Genomic DNA, 22,277 nt, shown 5'->3' with positions numbered 1-22,277 from the left:
GTTAAAACAGTAACGAGGGGCTAAGAAATGTAGTCATAAATGACTCATATGGAGAGTAAGTCAACTCGATAAAAAGCAATAAAAGTTCAGTTTAAATTTTGAAAAATAGGGGTAACTATTAAGGTAACCACAAAGGAGACAAACTATCCTACATATCAAACTAAAATATAAGAAAAAATAGAGTCTCAGCAGAAACAAACTCAACAATAATGAATAAGCGGAAAAGACAATATATAAACTACTGAGCACAAAAAATTAAGTGGGAAAAAGAAACTGTCAACAATACACAAAAAAGACATCAAAATAACAGCACTAAATTCATACCTATCCACAATTACGCTGAATGAAAATGGACTAAATGCACCACTACAGAGACAGAGAGTGGCAGAATGGATTAAAAACATGATCCGTCTACACGCTGCCTACACAAGACACATCTTAGACTTAGAGACACAAACAAACCAAAACTCAAAGGATGGAAAAAATATATATGAAGCAAACAACAATCAAAAAAGAGCAGGAGTGGCAATTTTAATTTCTGACAAAATAAACTTCAAAGTTAAATCCACCACAAAGAATAAGGAAGTACACTATATAATGATTAAAGGAACAATATACCAGGAGGATATAACCATATTAAATATTTATGCACCCAATGACAGGGCTGAAAGATACATAAAACAAACTCTATCAGCATTGAAAAGTGAGATTGACAACTCCACAATAACAGTAGAAGAGTTCAACAGACCACTTTCAATGAATGACAGGACATCCAGAAAGAACCTCAATAAAGACACGGAAGATCTAAATGCCACAATCAACCAACTTGACCTCGTAGACATATACAGAACACTCCACCCAACAGCAGTCAAGTATACATTCTTTTCTAGTGAACATGGAACATTCACTAGAATAGACCACATATTAGGTCATAAAGGAAGCATCTTCTCTGACCATAACGCCATAAAAGTAGAAATCAATAACAGCAAAAGCAGTGAAAAGAAATCAAACACTTGGAAAGTGATCAATTACCTGTTCAAAAAAGACTGATTATAGAAGACATTAAGGATGGAATAAAGAAATTCATAGAATACAATGAGAATAAAAACACTTCTTATCAGGACCTTTGGGACACAGAGAAAACAGTGCTCAGAGGTAGATTTATATCAATAAATGCACACATAAAAAGAAGAAGAGACCAAAATCAAAGAATTATCCCTACAACTTGAACAAATAGAAAGAGAGCAACAAAAGGAATCCTCAGGAACCAGAAGAAAGCAAATAATAAAAATTAGAACAAAATCAAATGAAAGAAAAAAAAAGAAAAACAATTGAAAGAATTAATAAGACTAAAAGATGCTTGTTTGAAAATATTAACAAAATTAATAAACTACTGGCCAGATTGACAAAAGAAAAACAGGAGAGGAAGCATATAACCCAAATAAGAAATGATATTGGGAATATTACAACACACCCAACGGAAATTAAAAGAATCATATCAGATTACTATGAAAAATTGTACTGTAACAAATTTGAAAACCTAGAGGAAATGGATGAATTCCAGAAACACATTACCTATCTAAACTAACACAAAAAAAGGTAGAACAACTAAATAGATCCATAACAAAAGAAGAGATTGAAAAGGTAATCAAAAAACTCCCAACAAATAAAAGACCTGACAAAGACAGCTTCCCTACAGAGTTCTACCAAACTTTCAGAGAAGAGTTAACACCACTACTACTAAAAGTATTTCAGAGTATAAAAAAGGATGGAATACTCCCAAACTCGTTCTACGAAGCCAGGATATCTCTGATCCTGAAACCAGGTAATACACCACAATAAAAGAAAATTACAAACCTATATCCCTCATAAACTTAGATGCAAAAATCCTCAACAAAATTCCAGCCACTACAATTCAAAAAATGATCAAAAAAATAATTCACCATGACTAAGTGGGATTCAAACCAGATATGCAGGGATGATTCAACATTAAAAAAACAATTAATATAATCCATCATATAAATAAAGCAAAAGACGAGAATCACATGATTTTATCAATTGATACAGAAAAGGAATTTGACAAATTCCAAAACCCATTCATGATACAAACTGTCAGAAAAATAGGAATATTAGGAAGATTCATCAACATAATAAAGGGCATTTATACAAAGCCAACAGCCAACATCACCCTAAATGAAGAGAGTCTGAAGGGCTTCCCCTTGAGCATGGGGACCAGGCAATGATGCCCTTTATCACCACTCTTATTCAACATTGTGCTGGAGGTCCTAGCCAGACCAACTAAACTAGACAAAGAAATAAACGGCTTCCAGATTTGAAAGGAAGAAGTAAAATTATCTCTATTTGCAGACGACATGATCTTATACACAGAAAACCCTAAGAAATCCTCAAGAAAACTACTGAAACTAATATAACAGTTCCACAGAGTTTCAGGTTACAAGATAAACATACAAAAATCACTTGGATTCCTCTACATCAACAAAAAGAACATCGAATAGGAAATCACCAAATCAATCCTATTCACAGTACACCCCAAGAATATAAAATACTTAGGAATAAAACTTACCAGAGATGTAAAAGACTTATACAAATAAAGCTACACAACACTACTGCAAGAAACCGAAAGAGACCTACGGAAGTGGTAAAACATACCTTGTTCATGGATAGGGAGACTTAACATTATAAAAATGTTTATTCTACCAAAAGCTATCTATAGATACGATGCAATTCTGATCCAAATTTCAAAGACATTTTTCAAGGAAATGGAGAAACAAATACCAAGTTCATGTCGAAGAGAAAGAGGTCCTGGATAAGAAATGCAGCACTACAAAGGAGAATAAAGTAGGAGGCCTCACTCTACCTGATTTATACTGCCACAGTATAGTGTTGGTGCAACAACAGATACATAGACCAATGGAACAGAATTGAGAATCCAGACATAAATCCATCCACATATGAGGAGCTGATATTTGCCAATGGCCCAAAATCAGTTTAATAGGGAAAAGACAGTCTTTTTAACAAATGGTGCTGGTGTAACTGCATATCCATCTGCAAAAAAAAAGAAACAAGGCTCATACCTCACACCGTGCACAAAAACTGACTCAAAATGGATCAAAGACCTAAATATAAAACCTAAAATTACGAAGATCATCGATGAAAAAATAGGGACAATGTTAGGAGCCCTAATACATGGCATAAACAGTATAAGAAACATTACTAACAATGCAGAAGAAAAACCAGATAACTGGGAGCTCCTAAAAATCAAACACCTATGCTCATCCAAAGACTACACTAAAAGAGCAAAAAGATTACCTACAGACTGGGAAAAAGTTTTTAGCTATGACATTTCTGATCAGCACCTGATCTCTAAAATCTATATGATACTGCAAAAACTCAACTACAAAAACTCAAATAACCCAATTAAAAAATGGGAAAAATATATGAACAGACACTTCACTAAAGAAGACATTCAGGTAGCTAACAGATACATGAGGAAATGCTCAAGATCAGTAGCCATTAGAGAAATGCAAACAAAAACTACAATGAGCTTCCATCTCACTCTAACAAGGCTGGCATTAATACAAAAACAACGAAATAATAAATGTTGGAGAAGTTCTGCAGAGACTGGAACACATACACTGCTGGTGGGAATGTAAAATGGTACAACCACTTTGGAATTCAATTTGGCTCTTCCTTAAGAAGCTAGAAATGGAACTACTATAAAATCCAGTAATCCCATTCCTTGGAATATACCCTAGCGAAATAAAAGCCTTTACATCAAAAGTTATATGCACACCCATGTTCACTTCAGCACTGTTTACAATAGCAAAAAGATGGAAGCAACCAAGGGGCCCATCAATGGATTAATGGATAAATAAATTATGGTATATTCACACAATAGAACACTATGCATTGGTAAAGAACAGTGATGAATCTGTGAAACATTTCATAACATGGAGAAATCTGGAAGGCATTATGCTAAGTGAAATGAATCAGTTACCAAAGGACAAATATTACGTCAGACCTCTATTATAAGAACTGGAGAAAGAGTTTAAACAGAGAAGAAAATATTCTTTGGTGGTTAGAGAGGGGGAAGGGAGGGAGACAAATATTCACTAATCAGATATTCGATAAGTACTACTTAAGGTGAATGGAAAGACAACACACAATATAGGAGAGGTCAGCAACTGGAAAGAACCAAAAGCAAAGAAGTTTCCTGAATAAACTGAATGAAGGCCAGCGTAGCAGGGACAGGGGTTTGGAGACCATGGTTTCAGGGGACATCTAGGTCAGTTGACATAATAAAATCTATTAAGAAAACATTCCACATCCCACTTTAGAGAGTGGCGTCTGCGGTCTTCAACACTAGCAAGCAGCCATCTAAGATGCATCAATTGGTCTCAACCCACCTGTAGCAAAGGAGAATGAAGAAAACAAAAGACACAAGGTAATTATGAGCCCAAGAGACAGAGGCCACATAAACCAGAGACTACATCAACCCGAGACCAGAATAACTAGATGGTACCTGGCTAGAACCGATGACTGCCCTGACAGGAAACACAACAGAGAAATCCTGAGGGAGCAGGAGAGCAATGGGATGCAGACCCAAAACTCTCATAAAAAGACCAGACTTAATGGTCTGACTGAGATTAGAAGGACCTGGTGGTCAAGGTCCCCAGACCTTCTGTTAGCCCAAGACAAGAACCATTCCCAAAGCCAACTCTTCAGACATGGATTAAACTGGACAATAGGATAGAAAATGATAATGGTGAAGAATGAGCTTCTTCAGTAAAGTAGACACATGAAACTATGTTGACATCTCCTATCTGGAGGGGAGATTAGAGGACAGAAGGGGCCAGAAGCTGGCCGAATGGACACGAAAAGAGAGAGTGGAGGGAGGGAGTATGCTGTTTCATTAGGGGGGGAGCAATGAGGATTATGTAGCAAGGTGTATATAAATTTTTTCTATGAGAGACTGACTTTATTTGTAAACTTTTACTTAAAATACAATAAAAATAAAAAAAAAACTGCGAGACCTGTTATGAATGGAATTGTGTCCCAAAAAATGTGTTTTAACTTGGCTAGGCCATGAATATCAGTATTGCTTTGTTGTCTACCATTTTTTTATCTAATGTGATTGTCCTATGTTTAGCAAATCCTAATCTCTAATCCCCACGTGTCTGTCAGTTTGTCGTACTGTGGGGGCTTGTGTGTTGCTGTGATGCTCGAAGCTATGCCACTGGTATTCGGATACTAGCAGGGTCACCCATGGAGGACAGGTTTCAGCTGAGCATCCAGACTAAGACAGACTAGGAAGAAGGACCCAGCAGTCTACTTCTGAAAAGCATTAGCCAGTGAAAACCTTATGAATAGCACTGGAACATTGTCTGATATAGTGCTGGAAGATGAGCCCCCCAGGTTGGAAGTTGCTCAAAAGATGACTGGGGAAGAGCTGCCTCCTCAAAGTAGAACCAACCTTAATGACGTGGATGGAGTAAAGCTTTCGGGACCTTTATCTGCTGATGTGGCACGACACAAAATGAGAAGAAACAGCTGCAAACATCCATTCATAATCAGAACCTGGAATGTATGAGCTATGAATCTAGGAAAATTGGAAATCTTCAAAAATGAAATGGAATGCATAAACATCGATATCCTAGGCATTAGTGAGCTGAAATGGACTGGTATAGGCCATTTTGAATCAGGCAATCATATAATCTACTATGCTGGGAATGATAACTCGAACAGGAATGCTGTCGCATTCATCGTCAAAAAGAATGTTTCAAGATCTATCCTGAAGTACAATGATGTCAGTGATAGAATAACATCCATACGCCTACAAGGAACACCAGTTAATACGAGTATTATTCAAATTTCCGCACCAACCACTAGGGCCAAAGATGAAGAAAGAGAAGATTTTTATCAGCTGCTGCAGTCTGAAATTGATCGAACATGCAATCAAGATGCATTGATAATTATTGAAGATTGGAATGCGAAAGTTGGAAACAAAAAAGAAGGATCAGTATTTGGAAAATATGGCTTTGGTGATAGAAACAATGCCGGAGATCAAATGATAGAATTTGGCAAGACCAACGACTTCTTCATTGCAAATACCTTCTTTCACCAACATAAACATCGACTATACACATGGACCTCGCAAGATGGAATGCACAGAAATCTAATTGACTACATTTGTGGAAAGAGACAATGGAAAAGCTCAATATCATCAGTCAGAACAAGGCCAGGGGCTGACTATGAAACAGACCATCAATTGCTTGTATGAAAGTTCAACCTGAAACTGAAGAAAATCAGAGCAAGTCCACGAAAGCCAAAATATGATCTTGAGTATATCCCACCTGAATTTAGAGACCACCTGAAGAACAGATATGACGCATTGAACACTAGTGACTGAAGACCAGATGAGTTATGCAAGGACATCATTCATGAAGAAAGCAAGAGGTCATTGAAAAGACCGGAAAGAACGAAAAGACCAAGATGGATGTCAGAGAAGACTCTGAAACTTGCTCTTGAGCGTCGAGCAGCTAAAGCAAACGGAAGAAATCATTAAGTAAAAGAACTGAACAGAAGATTTCAAAGGGCCTCTCGAGAAGACAAAGTAAATTATTATAATGACATGTGCAAAGAGCTGGAGATGGAAAACCAAAAGGAAAGAACACACTCGGCGTTTCTCAAGTTGAAAGAACTGAAGAAAAAATTCAAGCCTCGAGTTGCAATAGTGCCTTCACTATTTAATATCTCCATGGGGAAAATATTAAACCACACAGGAAGCATCAAAAGAAGATGGAAAGAATAGACAGAGTCATTACACCAAAAAGAATTAGTCGATATTCAATGATTTCAAGATATGGCATATGATCAGGAATCGATGGTACTGAAGGAAGACGTCCAAGCTGCTCTGAAGGCATTGGTGAAAAACAAGGCTCCAGGTACTGAGGGAATATCAATTGAGATGTTTCAAAAAACAGATGCAGCACTGGAGGTGCTCACTCGTCTATGCCAAGAAATATGGAAGACAGCTTTCTGGCCAACTGACTGGAAGAGATCCATATCTATGCCTATTCCCAAGAAAGGTGATCCAACCGAATGTGGAAATCACAGGACAATATCATTAATATCACACGCAAGCAAAATTTTGCTGAAGATCATTCAAAAACGGCTGCAGCAGTATATCAACAGGGAACTGCAGCAGTATATCAACAGGGAACTGCCAGAAATTCAGGCCGTTTTCAGAAGAGGACATGGAACCAGGGATGTTATTGCTTATGTCAGATGGATGGATCCTGGCTGAAAACAGAGAATACCAGAAGGATGTTTACCTATGCTTTATTGACTATGCAAAGGCATTCGACTGTGTGGATCATAACAAGCTATGGATAACACTGTGAAGAATGGGAATTCCAGAACACTTAATTGTGCTCATGAGGAACCTTTACATAGATCAAGAGGCAGTTGTTTGGACAGAACAAGGGGATACTGATTGGTTTAAAGTCAGGAAAGGCGTGCGTCAGGGTTGTATTCTTTCACCATACCTATTTAATCTGTATGCTGAACAGATAATACCAGAAGCTGGACTATATGAAGAAGAACGGGGCATCAGGATTGGAGGAAGACTCATTAACAACCTGCATTATGCAGACGACACAACCTTGCTTGCTGAAAGTGAAGAGGACTTGAAGCACTTACTAATGAAGATCAAAGACCACAGCCTTCAGTATGGATTACACCTCAACATAAAGAAAACAAAAATCCTCACAACTGGACCAATGAGCTACATCATGATACACGGAGAAAAGATTGAAGTTGTCAAGGATTTTGTTTTACTTGGATTCACAATCAACAGCCATGGAAGCAGCAGTCAAGAAATCAAAAGATGCATTGCACTGGGTCAATCTGCTGCAAAGGACCTCTTCAAAGTGTTGAAGAGCAAAGATGTCACCCTGAAGACTAAGGTGCGCTTGACCCAAGCCATGGTCTTTTCAACCACATCATATGCATGTGAACGCTGGACAATGAATAAGGAAGACCAAAGAAGAGTTGATGCCTTTGAATTGTGGTGTTGGTGAAGAATATTGAATATACCATGGACTGCCAAAAGAACGAACAAATCCATCTTAGAAGAAGTGCGGCCAGAATGCTCCTTAGAGGCAAGGATGGTGAGACTGCGTCTTACATACTTTGGACATGTTATCAGGAGGGATTAGTCTCCAGAGAAGAACATCCTGCTTGGCAGGGTACAGGGTCAGCGGAAAAGAGGAAGACCCTCAGCGGGGTGGATTGACACAGTGGCTGCAACAATGAGCTCAAGCATAACAACGATTGTAAGGATGGCGCAGGACCGGGCAGTGTTTCGTTCTGTTGTGCATAGGGTCGCTATGAGTCGGAACCGACTCCACGGCGCCTAACAACAACAACAACAATCTCTACGATGTTAATGAGGAAGGTTTAGAGGCACTTATGTTAATGAGGCAGAATTCAATTCACAGGATTAGATTATATCTTGAGTCAATTTCTTTTGAGAAAATGGAACAGAGAGGAGAGGACCACATACCATTAAGAAAGAAGAGCTGTGAAATAAGCATATCCTTTGGACCAGGGTCCCTGTGCTGAGAAACTCCTAGACCCAGGGAAAGATTGATTACAAGGACCTTCCCCTAGAGTCAACAGAGAAAGCCTTCTCCTGGAGTTGGGGCCCTGAATTTGCACTTCTAGTACTCTAGGCTGTGAGAGAATAGACTTCTTTTTGTTAAAGCCATCCCCTAGAGGTACTTCTGTTATAGCAGCACTAGATAATTAAGACAAACCCTTTTATGATTTTAACTATTGTTTGAGCAATTATCTGTAAACATTCACCTCACTAAAGATTCTCAAAGACAGCAAATATGCAATTGTGTATCTAGCCAGTTAGATACCCTCTATATAGCCTTTGAACCAGCCTATTACTTACCTTCCTAATGCATTGCACAAACCTAAGAGATTATTATAATTTATTCCTACTCTTTCTTCTTATTGAGCTAATATGATTACAATTTAAGAACAGATGTCACTGTGTTTCAGGGCTAATTTGAATCTAAGAGTACAGTAAATTAATGACAGAGTAAAAGTGAGTAGAGCAGTAAGCCAGGCTCTAAGTAGGGTTTCAAATTCTCTCTAAAGAATGTTAACTACATTTCTAGAAGACCGGGTTCCAGGCAGTTGCATAAAGCAAGAGGTCACCATTGCACATCTCCCTCTGCTATGCCCTAACTGTGGCATACATACAACTAGTGGAATAAAATATAGCCTCCTTACTATTGGACAGGTGGGGCCATTGATACATAGAGTATATCAGAAACATGCCAAGGGGCATAAGGATTAGTAAATCTATTTGAGTAAAAGACAAAGTAAGCCTATATAAAGATTAAATTAACAGCGCAAGAGTGACATGGAAGCAGCAAAAACTTTGATGATGATACACAAATGACTGAAGCTTGTCAAACACTTTCTCTACAAATCTAAAATGTAGGCTGCCTGTTAGGCTACGTGTTCAGCTGCCCTCTAGGGCAGTCACTTACTGATCAGAAAGATATTGGCGGAGTTAGATTGGAAGACTACACAAAATGACTAGAACACATTTTAAACACATCATACCGATTAAGTCAATCTGGACCCTGAAACCCTTGGCTATTCATTAAAAAGTCTGTTATACATTATACATTTATTGAGTGTTTACTATATATCAGGTACAGGTAGTAATTCATTTGGAAATGTTAATCAAAGTCTCTTGTTGGAGTTGACCCCCAACAAACACAGTGCCTGCTGCTGACTCAGTCTCTCTTTCCTAGGAAACAACTGATTGAGGTTTTTTAATGGGATGAAGTATCACTAAAGAAGTTAACTGTGGTGTTCTAAATCCTAACCCCTATAACCCAACCCCTATACCTGTGGTTATAATCCCATTTGGAAATGGACTGTCGTTGCATTAATGAGGCAGTATTAATATAGGGTATGTCTCAAAACAATGTCTTTTAAGATATAAAAAATCAGATTAAGCCAGCAAGCAAGCACAAACAGAGGGGAAGATACAAGCCACATCATCACAAAGGAACCTAGGAATAGAAGCTGAAAAGAAACAATGACCTTCCTCCAGACCAAAAAGAGCAAGAGAGTGTTCCCCTAGAGCCAGCACCCTAAATTCAGACTTCTAGGCTCCTAAACTGTGAGAAAATAAATTTCTGTTTGTCCATGGCACCCACTTGTGGTATTTCTGTTATAGCAGCATTAGAAGATATGGAGAGATTGGCTGAATAGTCATATTCATTCAAGGGCTGAAGTGACTGTTTTAGGCCAGATACAAGCTGAGGAAAACAAGACTAAGGTAACCTGTGTGGAGACATAAGTATAGAACAGACAGACTCTGAAGATGCTCAAAGGAGAAGCCATGTGGCCTCTGAGAGACAAAAGAGAACATCAGTTCTTGACCTCTCCCCAAGATCTTTGACGCCTGACTGTCCACCATTTCCTGTCCTTGCACTCAAAAGGACAGGTGCATCTTTAAGATGCATTCACGCCCTTGACACACCCACTTTTTCTTTTTCTCAAGCCACACTGATGGGTTTTAGTTCCTTGCAACCAAAGATTCCTGACTAGAAAACAAATCAAAGGAAAGAAATCAAGAGAGATTGTGGGTTTGGCAAATAAGGAACATTAAGGAAAGAAAAGGCCAATTGAACATTTAATGATCCTCTAAAATGAGCCCTCCAGGTCTCTTTTTCTTGACCTGTCTCCACCAAGCCAATCACTTGTCCCAATCCTTGCGTTTTCATATGAGACTGTTTGCTTTCAACCTGTGTAATAAAAAGTCATCAGTAGGGATTCCAAAATATAAACTGTACTTTATTTGCTATTCTTAATTCTCCTCCCTTTTTCCAATTTCCTTCTCTCCCTTTCACACACCCATCCCAGATACAGACACACACACACACACACACACACTTAGTCAAGGAAAAATAAAACTTAGCAGTTGACATTTACATTCAATTATATGACCAATTATGTATGTAATAGTTTGGTTTTCACTGGTCATACACACACACACATATATTTAAAAAAAAAACTCAGTGCAGTCGAGTCAGTCAGAGTAGAACTGTCCCATAGGGTTTTCAAGGAGAGCCTGGCGGATTTGAACTCCTGGCCTTTTGGTTAGCAGCCGTAGCTCTTAACCACTACACCACCAGGGTTTCCAAATACATTTTTAAAAAAGTACATAGAGAGAGAGATTTACTTGCATATGATGTTAATGAGACTGTTCCATAATTTCCCAATGCTGTCGTTATCACCTTGCTTTGGAATAGGCATAAATATGGATCTCTTCCAGCCGGTTGTCCAGGTAGCTGTCTTCCAAATGTCTTGGCATAGATAAGTGAACATTTCCAGCACTGCATCTGTTTGTTGAAACATCTCAATTGGTATTCCATCAATTCCTGGAGCCTTGTTATTCCCCAATGCCTTTACTTCAGCTTGGACCTCTTTCTTCAGTACCATCCATTCCTGATCATATGTTACCTCCTGAAATGGTTGAATGTCGACCAATTCCTTTTGGTATAGTGGCTCTGTGTATTCCTTCCATCTTCTTTTGATGCTTCCTGCATCATTTTATATTTTCCCTGTAGAATCCTTCAGTATTGCGACTCAAAGCTTGAATTTTTCCTTCAGTTCTTTCAGCTTGAGAAATGCCGACTGTGTTGTTTCCTTTTGGTTTTCTAACTCCAGGTCTTTGCACATGTCACTATAATACTTTGTCTTCTCAAGTCACCTTTTGAAATCTTCTGTTGAGCTCTTTTACTTCATTTCTTCCATTTGCATTAGCTACTGAACGTTCAAGAGCAAGTTTCAGAATCTCTTCTGACATCCATTTTGGTCTTTTCTTTCTTTCCTGTCTTTTTAATGACCTCTTGCTTTCTTCATGTATGATGTCCTTGATATCATTCCACAACTTGTGTGGGCTTCAGTCATTAGTATTCAACTCATCAAATCTATTCTTGAGATAGTCTCTAAATTCAGGCGGGATATACTCAAGGTCGTACTTTGACTCTCGTGGGCTTGTTCTTATTTTCTTCAGCTTCAATTTGAACTTGCGCTTCAACTTGAACTTGCATATCAGCAATTGATGGTCTGTCCCACAGGCGGCCCCTGGCCTTGTTCTGACTGATGGTATTGATATTTTCCATCTTCTTTTTCCACAGATATAGTCGATTTGATTCTTGTGTATTCCATCTGGTGAAATCTACATGTATAGTCGAAGTTTATGTTGTTGAAAAAAGGTATTGCAATGAATAAGTTGTTGGTATTGCAATGAATAAGTTGTTGGTCTTGCAAAAATCTATCATGCAATCTCCGACACCCTTTCTATCATCAAGGTCATATTTTCCAAATACTGCTCCTTCTTGTTTGTTTTCAACTTTCACATTCGAATCACTCGTCTGTCAGTTCGTCTTAATGTGGAGGCTTGCATGTCACTATGATGCTGGAGACTATGCCACCGGTACTCAAATACTAGCAGTGTCTCCCATGGCCACAAGTTTCAGCTGAGCTTCCAGGCTAAGACAGAATAGGAGGAAGGACCTGGCGATCTACTTCTGAAAAGAATTATCCAATGAAAACCTTATGAATAACGGTGGAGCGTTGTCTCAGATAGTGCTGGAAGATGAGCCCCTCAGGTTGGAAGGCACTCAAAAGACGACTGGGGAAGAGAGCTGCCTCTTCAAAAAAATAGAGTCAACCTTAATGATGTGGATGGAGTCAAGCTTTCAGGACCTTCATTTGCTGATGTGACATGACTCAAAATGAGAAGAAACAGCTGCGAACATCCATTAATAATCAGAACATGGAATGTACAAAGTAAGAATCTAGGAAAATTGAAAACCGCCAAAAATGAAATGGAAAGCATAAACATGGATAATATAGGCATTAGCGAGCTGAAATGGACTGGTATTGGCCATTTCGAATTGGACAATCATCTGGTCTACTATGCTGGGAATGACAGCTTGAAGAGGAATGGAGTTGCATTCATCATCAAAAAGAACATTTCATGATCTATCCTGTAGTACAACACTCAGTGATAAAATAATATCCATACACCTACGAGGAAGACCAGTTAATATGACTATTATTCAAATTTGCGCACCAACGACTAAGGCCAGAGATGAAGAAATTGAATATTTTTACCAACTTCTGTAGTCTGAAATTGATCAAACATGCAATCAAGATGCATTGATAATTACTGGGCTTTCCCTAGGTGAATACAAAGAGTAAGATATATAAGCAAGTCCAAGATGTGGTGCTGAGAACCAGTTTGAAAGCCATGGCTCAGCATTTCTCTACTAACTAAACTTTTTGGCTCTATTTACCTTCATTCACTCAACAAATACACCTCTACTATCTGTCTTGATTGCATGTGCATATGCCTACGCATTGAATACATTTCCCCAAAAGGCATCCAACTCCAGAATCCAAGGCAAACTGGAAACCACATAGAATGGAATGATGTATAAAAAGGAAGCAAAGAAAGTTCAACTAGTTATGGTGAAGGAAGTGGCATTTTCCAATATTAGAAAGAAGATCTAAGATCCAGAATAATGTGTCTATTTCTAAAGGAGATAATTGACAGAGGAATAGAAAGTGGAGGAAGAGTTTGTTTTTTGGTATGTATTTTCTGGGTGATTTTTTTAAAAGTTTCACTCATGGTAGAAAACATATTCAGTGTAAGAGGTCAAGATCTTGTCATCTGCTTGGTCATGGGTGACAGTGCAGGTGCCTGTGGCGTTGCCTGCTACCACGTGGAAGCCAGCCTCAGCTAGTTTGTCAAAGACTTGTTCCAGGAAGGTAAATTTGACACAGTGGTTAAAGCTTTCAACTGCTAACCGAAAGGTCAGTGGTTTGAAAACACCAGCAGAAAGATGTGGCAGTCTGCTTCCGAAGAGATTTACAGCTGTGGAAACCCTATGGGATCACGATGGCAGTGGATTTCGGGTTTTTTATTTGTTTGTTTGTTTGGTATCTAAAAGTGTGCCACTCAGGAGGATGATCAGGGTCCCTGGTTTCATTCACAGTATCTCCAAACACCTACTTGGCCATGGAGATCTTACTACACACCACGATTCGGGCCACATGGCCGAATTTGGCATCTGTTTGGCTATCGCAACCCAGGGTATAGGAACCTCGATAGCCAATAGTGATGAAACCTGCCTTCTTGTGGTCAGAACTCCCACTATCCTGAGTGGTAGTATTTAAAGAGAGATTATACATAGTGTCAGTGTTGGGGGACTGCTCTTCTAGGTCACTTTGGCGTAGATTATCACCAACTGAGTTGAGTTTGTTCATTTTTTTAGCAAACATTTTGAACATCTGTGGGAACTTGAAATAGTCTGCTTCTCTCTGGAGCCTACTCCACTCTGGAAAGCAGTCAAGAAACACTAGCTGTCAGTCTCTCATGTAGTCTAGCACATAGTGGGAAAGGAAACCATCTCGATCTACAGACAATCTCCCTTCACTGTCCTGGATCAGGGAGCAATGATTCTTTTCACTGAACGTCTCCCAGAGCACGGAACACGGCATGCTAATAAAAATAGGGTAGCAATTAATATACACCGGACTGCCTACATTGAGTTCAGTAATCTCAGGGAAATGACTGAAATCTTCACTTGGTTTGATATGACTTGATTTCTCTGGTAGGGCCATTTGAACTGCAAAACCAAAAGAGATGGTTCTAAGTAATGGTTTAGGGTGTGGGAATTCTGCTTATAAGCATTAATTTTCTACACATATGTGCATTACACACCAAGAAAGTCAAGCAAAAACACAACTCTTTGCTAATTAACTTTTTTTTAACTTGAAAACTTCAGCAAATAAAAATAGTATAGAGGGCTCCGAGTGGCTCCTGCCCCAAATGGCAGCAGTAATTCTAGGGGGAGACACCATGGGCCCAGAGGGTATCTTCCCCAATCAGACTGAGGAACTGGGGCCTCAGGTAGGCCCCACAGAAGGCACTGGAGATTGGGGCAGTGAGGAACACAAGAAACACCAGGGGGAAGCATGGGCAGGTCCAACTGGTTACTCCTACCAGCCCCTGAACCAAGATTCTGAACAAGAGGAAGTGGAGTTGGCACTGGTGGGGGATGGAGATGTAGTTGCTGACATCCAGGAGTGGTTCCAGTTCCTGGGGCTACATTTGCCAGACTCTCCATTAAAGAGTGAAGATGAAGAAGTGGAGGGAGCTTCAGCATTGAAGAACTACAGCTATATTCCCATGGACCCAGAACACGTAGAGCTGATGAAAAGGACAATGGATGGAATAAGCCTGCCTGCACGAGCAGTTCCGGCCTGGGCTCTGGAGATCTCAGATGCTGAATGGGAAGATGTGGTACAGGAGGCCCTCCAAGCCCAGAAGGCATCACCAGCCTGGAAGTGATGACACTGAGCTGCCTTATCTCACCCTGCATTCCAGGCCAGAAGTAGCACAGGACTGAACACTTCCCAGGTTTTTATGTCCACCTCCATCTTCCCCATCTCCCTTTCCACATTAAGGCAAATCAGACTTCTCAGAGACCCAATTTATTCAGTTCTGTACATATGGGCACACTGGCCCAAGCCCAACCCACCGTAGCATGAACCAGTCTATGGAGAATAAAGCACCCTATGTACACAGCCAAAAAAAAATAAAATTAGTACATGCGTCGCGCTTGGAATGTTTCTCTCAATGTCCTTCAAAACGTGGGTGTGCCAGGTGATCATGCTTATCAGTTTGTGGCAGGTTAATACAGTCCACGCAAGGCCCCCTCTTTTGTGATGTTTATTTTGCTATTCTATTTATATGCACATTCCCATTCCTGCCTTTGGTCCCAACATTGGTAACCATTCTGTTTAGTGTAGATCTTTTTTTTTTAATTTTTATTGTGCTTTAAGTGAAAGTTTACAAACCAAGTCAGTCTCTCATACAAAAACTTATATACACCTTGCTACACTGGCCTTCAAAGCATTCAGTTTATTCAGGAAACTTCTTTGCTTTTGGTTTAGTCCAGTTGTGCTGACCTCTCCTGTATTGTGTGTTGTCTTTCCCTTCACCCAAAATAGTTCTTATCTACTATCTAATTAGTGAAAACCCGTCTCCCTCCTTCTTTCCTTGCTCTCGTAACCATCAAAGAATATTTTCTTCTGTGCTTAAACTATTTTTCAAGTTCTTATAATAGTGGTCTCATACAATGTTTATCCTTTTGCAACTGACTAATTTCACTCAGCATAATGCCTTCCAGGTTCCTCCATGTTATGAAAGGTTTCACGGATTCATCATTGTTCTTTATCGAATTATAGTATTCCATTGTATGAATATACCATAATTTATTTATCCATTCAGCCGTTGATGGGCACCTTGGTTGCTTCCATCTTTTTGCTATTGTAAACAGTGCTGCAATGAACATGGGTGTGCATATATCTGTTCGTGTAAAGGCTCTTATCTCTCTAGGATATATTCCAAGAAGTGGGATTGCTGGATCGTATGGTAGTTCTATTTCTAGCTTTTTAAGGAAGTGCCAAATTGATTTCCAAGGTGGTTGTACCATTTTACATTCCCACCAGCAGTGTATAAGTGTTCCAGTCTCTCCACAACCTCTCCAACATTTATTATTTTGTGTTTTTTGGATTAATGCCAACCTTGTTGGAGTGAGAAGAATTTCAGTGCCCATCTTTTTGTTTGTACGTATTCTTGTAAAATGGGTTTTTTTTTGTCTGTATATATGCTTCAAAGGACCGCTTTAAAGATCGAAAAGCAAGGATGTCACCTTGAAAACTAAGGTGCGCCTGACCCAAGCCATGGTATTTTCAATCGCATCATATGCATGTGAAAGCTGGACAATGAATAAGGAAGATCGAAGAAGAATTGACCCCTTTGTATTGTGGTTGTTAGCAAAGAATATTGCATTTACCATGGACTGCCAAAAGAAGGAACAAATCTGTCTTGGAAGAAGTTCAACCAAAATGCTCCTTAGAAGCAAGGATGGTGACACTGTGTCTTACATACTTTGGACATGTTGTTATGAGGGATCAGTCCCTAGAGAAGGACATCATGCTTGGCAGAGTACAGGGACAGCGGAAAAGAGGAAGACCCTCAAAGAGATGGATTGACACAGTGGCTGCAACAATGGACTCAAGCTTACAATGTTTGTGAGCATGGTGCAGGACCAGACAGTGTTTTGTTCTGTTGTACATAGGGTCACTATGAGTCAGAACCGACTCGACAGCACTTAACAACAATAATAACATATATATGTATTTTAAAATACATGCATATTTTATTGTATTATATATTTCTTTTTTCATTCTTACTACTTTTTAAGCTCTCAGCACTATATTTCTCAGATCCCTCCATGTGGCTATGTGTACATATAATCCCTTGCTTCTAATGATGGCATAACATGCTGTGTTGCACATCCACCACATTTTACCATCCCCAGATTGTCTCCAATTCCCTGCTCCAATGTACAGGCCTAGACATGTTCCCTATTGACCTGTGGGAGAATGTCTTTGGTCTATATTATCAACAGTGGGGTTGCTGGGTCACAGAGCATGCATATACCTAATTTGGTTAAGTAGTGTCATATTGCTCTCTAAAATGGGTCTTGTCTATATTTCCACTGTGCCCCCACATACCCAACATGACTTGGTATTATCTACATTTCTAAAATTTTGCCACTGTGTGTAACATGTTATCTCTATGCTCTAATACATTAATTTTAAACCAAAGAATATAGGCAACCACAGTAGCATCAACACTTACATAGCTATACACTGTCCATTCATTCCTTACCTCTCATATTCTAACTCCTGCACCTACCAATTTACTAGAACCACCATTTCCAAGGTCAAACATGGCATGCTAACCACTTTTCTTTCATTCTCATTCTTTTTTATCTTTGCAGCATTCAACATTATTGGCCATACTCTCCTTCATGAAACTCTTCCTTTCCTTAGACTTGGTAATCCTAGACTTTTCTGAGTATCTTCCTACCTCTCTGTCCATTCTAATTTCATTTCTGTCACTGGATCTTCTCTTTTTCTTCAAACCATCCTAAATAGCGACTGTACATCAGAGCTGTGTTCTTCACTTTCTAATCTCTCCCTCAGAGAACTCATTCTCCTCAGGTTTTCCAACTATCACCTTTACAAATATGATCCCCAAATCCTGGCCACTCTCTCTCCTAAAACTCAGCCCAATATTAACAATTATTTGCTGCAATCCCTGGCAGCACCTTGAATTCAACATGTCTAAAACCACTCTCATATATGTGAAGGTGTTTTGTAAAATCTAAGTTGTTATTATTTCTGTCTTTATTTTTCTAGCTAAAACAAATCACATTTTCAACTTTTTTTCCTGTCAGTGGTACTACAATTTCCCCAGTCATCCAACAGTGAAATTTAGAAACCTCAAAGTCATCTTTAACACTTTATTCTTTCTCCGAATCCATATTCTTCACTAACCTAAAAAATTATTCCTTTATGATGTCTCTTGAATACTTATTATTACCACTGTCACTTCTTTTTCTCATTCTGCGCAAATATATTTTTAAAAAAGAAATCCATTGCCGTCTAGTCAATTCTGACTCATAGCGACCCTGTAAGACAGAGTAGAACTGCCCTATAGGGTTTCCAAGGAGCGCCTGGTGGATTCCAACTGCCGACCTTTTAGTTAGGAGCCAAACTCTTAACCACTACACCACCAGAGTTTCCTACACTAATATAATAAGAACCTCCTAATTGTTCTGTCTATCTCTGGTTGCTACCTATCCACATCTAGCCCCACCACCAATATATCCTACATATCACTACCAGATCAGTTGTTATCGTGTCACCTTCTCCTCTGTTTAACAATCTCCAGTGGCTTTACTTTGCCTATAGACAAAATCAAATCCCTTACCTTGAAACTCAAAGTTATCTACAAACTAGCCCCATTCCCTCTTTAATTATAAGACATGCTATGTACCATGCATTGTTCCTACACAATAAGGTAGGTACTATTATTATCCCCATTTTACCAGTGAAGAAACTGGTAAATAACTGGCAAATAATTTGCAAGGAATATATGAGTCGGAATCGACTGGACGACAACGGATTTTTTGGTTATAGCTAATAAGGAACAGAGCTGGGGTTTAAACCCAAGCAGCAGGACTTGAGAGTCCATGCTCTTAATCACTATACTATATGGCCCCCTTTGACTGTATCTTCTAATACTTTTACACATGCATGAAAATGTATAATCACTGCTCCTCGTCCATGATGTATTCATTTTTGTGGTCTTTGCTCACACCTTTTCCACTCTGGATAGACTTATTCCACTCTTTGACTTTTATCCATACTTCAATGACCAATTTAAGTTCCAACCAGTTAGCGTCCTCATAGTTTTTATTTTTAAGTTGAAAACCCCAGTTCACCTTTTTATTCCTATGATTTTCTATTCCTTTACATAATATAATAATAATATACATGGTAACAATAGCTAAAATTTATGAGGCACTTAATATATGCCATTCTTCTTCTAATTCTTTTTTTATGTAATAACTTCATTAAGACTTACAGCAGTCTAATGAGGTAAATACCATTGCAATTCCCATTTCTCAGAGGAAGAATTGGAGGCATAATCCATTATAATTCTTCATGTCGACTACTGCTTTCAGCAGTACACTCACTAATCTACCATTCACACTACTACTAGAATTAGCTTTTTAAAATATAAAACTTATTATGACATGGCCATCCTAGCATAAACACTGTCAAAGGGTCCTCAATATCCACAGAACCAAGCTCAAACACATTAAATATGGTGTATGGACATTTCCAAAATCCAGTATTTACCTTGGTCTTGAACTTTAATTTCAATCTTTTTCCCCTGTGGCATCCCCAAAACAAAAATTAGCTTTAGTCACATTGGATCCAGACCAGTTCACCGAACTCATCCATTTTTTCATGTCCGCATGTCTTAAACATATTATTGTCTCTACCTGGAATATTTTCTTTTATCCAACCCACCCCTCCCACCTCCCTGTTGCTTCTTTGGATAATATAAATAATGTCTTTGGAAAGTTCTGAGTTTGAATCCTGACTCTGCCCTTACTAGCTGGGTATCTTTGGGCAAATTACTTATTCTTTCAAGGCCTTAGTTTCCTTATCCAGAAAAGGGATATAATAAAAAATTGTAATTGATGAGAAAATTGATAAGAGGAGGAGGAAATTATATACAATGCATGCAAAGTACTAAACACAATGCCTAACTCATAGTAAGTGTTTAATTAATGGTTACCTTACCTCACTTTTTTTTTTTTTTTTTTTTTTGCCTCACTTAGTTTGTCCTGGGACAAGCAGGGAAAGTTTGTTGTGCACTGAGTTGATCAAGGAACTAGAAGTTTCATAGTAATTCCTTAAGATTTTGCTAAAATAAAATACACTCTCAAACTGCCCAACCCCAAATCAATCTCTCATAATCTCTATTACCACAGCAGTTTAAAAATACATTGGATGATGCAGGAAGCACAGACAGATAATGGAAGGAATACACACAGTCACTGTAGCAAAAAGAATTAGCTGATGTTCAACCATTTCAGGAGGCAGCATATGATCAGGAACCGATGGTACTAAAGGAAGAAGTTCAAGCTTCAGTGAAGGGAATGGTGAAAAACAAGGCTCCAGGAATTGACAGAATACCAATTCAGATGTTTCAACAAACAAATGCAGCACTAGAGGAGTTCAATCATCTGAGCCAAGAAATTTGGAAGACAGCTACTTGGCCAACTAACCAGAAAAAATCCATATTTGTGCCCACTCCAAAGAAAGGTGATACAACAGAATGCAGAAATTATCAAACGGTATCATTAATTAGCAAATTAAATTTTGCTGATGAGAATTCAAAAGCTATTGCAGCAGTGCATAGACAGGGAACTGCCAGAAATTCAAGCTGGATTCAGAAGAGGATGTGGAATGAAGGATATCACAGCTGATGTCAGATGGATCTTGGCAAAAGCAGAGAATACCAGAAAGACGTTTATCTACGTTTTATTGGCTATGCAAAGGAATGCCACGGTGTGGATCATAAAAAAATATGGATAATATTGCAAAGAATGGGAATTCCAAAACATGTAGTTTTGCTCATGCAGAACCTGTATATAGACCAAGAGGCAGTCATTCAAACAGAACGAGGGGATACTGTATGTTTTAAAATCAGGAAAGGTCTGTGTCAGGGCTGTATTCCTTCACTATACTTATTCAATCTGTATGCTGCGCAAATAATTTGAGAAGCTGGACTCTGTGAAGAAGAATGTGGCATCAGGACTGGAAGAAGACTCAATAACAACCTGTGATATGCAAATGACACAATTTTTCTCGCTGAAAGTGAAGAGAAGTTGAAGCACTTACTGATGAAGATCAAAGACCACAGCCTTCAGTATGGATTACATCTCAGCATAAAGAAAACAAAAATCCTCACAACTGGAGGAAAAGCATGGCTGTATAGATGGAAGTGCCATGCCATCCCTCCACGGCAAAGACCCGAAAAACTATGTAAAGCAGAGACAAATGTCATTCCTGGAACCCTAAGTCTCAAATGAAGAGATAAAGATCTCAGCCAAGCACTGAATGGAATAAGAAACTGACAGAGAACAGAGAGCAAGGAGAGGTACGTGCAGAGGTTCCCTATTAGCTAACACGCAGCACAGATTCGACATCTTGGACTCCTGTGACATCTTGGGCTCCTGTTGGAGACTGGTGGACAGGGAGTATGGGAAAGCAGCTTCACGGAGCTCCCAGCAGGAGACAGAACACCTAGTAACCAGTGATATACACTTTCCTGCCCCCCATCCTTCTCCCCACTGCTCTACCTCTGCTGCTTACTAGCTGGCTGAAGTAGCTCGGCCGGCCGGGAAGTGCAAGGATCCTGCTGCTTGGATTCAACCTGCCCACTTCAGAATTCAGTGGACAGAGAGTACGGGAAAACAGCTTCACGGAGTTCCCAGCAGGAGACGGCACCTAGTAACCAGTGATACACGCTTTCCCACCCACCCCCACCATTCTTCCTCCCTGCTCGGCCTCCTCTGCTTCCTGCCAGCCACAGTCTTTTGACCAGGAGACACTGGCTTCAGCAACATGCCACTTGGATTTGCCCTGCCCACATTGGCCGGCTCCCTGAGTGCCATTTCTTCGTTGTTGCTGTTGCTTTCTTCTGC

The 22,277-nt window shown here is 39.3% G+C and overlaps 1 protein-coding gene and 1 pseudogene across 1 annotated transcript; one reads left to right on the top strand and one right to left on the bottom strand.

The window, feature by feature from the left end:
• Window positions 1–13,751: 13,751 nt before the first annotated feature.
• LOC126069346 (BTB/POZ domain-containing protein KCTD12-like) lies at window positions 13,752–14,754 on the bottom strand (annotated as a pseudogene).
• Window positions 14,755–14,962: 208 nt separating this feature from the next.
• Window positions 14,963–15,484, top strand: LOC126069352 (male-enhanced antigen 1-like). Its single transcript, XM_049872643.1, has one exon. The coding sequence runs from the start codon at window positions 14,963–14,965 to the stop codon at window positions 15,482–15,484; it is 522 nt and encodes a 173-aa protein (XP_049728600.1).
• Window positions 15,485–22,277: the final 6,793 nt, after the last annotated feature.

This window comes from Elephas maximus, chromosome X (genome assembly GCF_024166365.1).
Source record: "Elephas maximus indicus isolate mEleMax1 chromosome X, mEleMax1 primary haplotype, whole genome shotgun sequence".
Taxonomy (NCBI): domain Eukaryota; kingdom Metazoa; phylum Chordata; class Mammalia; order Proboscidea; family Elephantidae; genus Elephas; species Elephas maximus.
The sequence above is the reverse complement of the archived record's forward strand: the minus strand, read 5'-3'. Positions and strand labels throughout refer to the sequence as shown.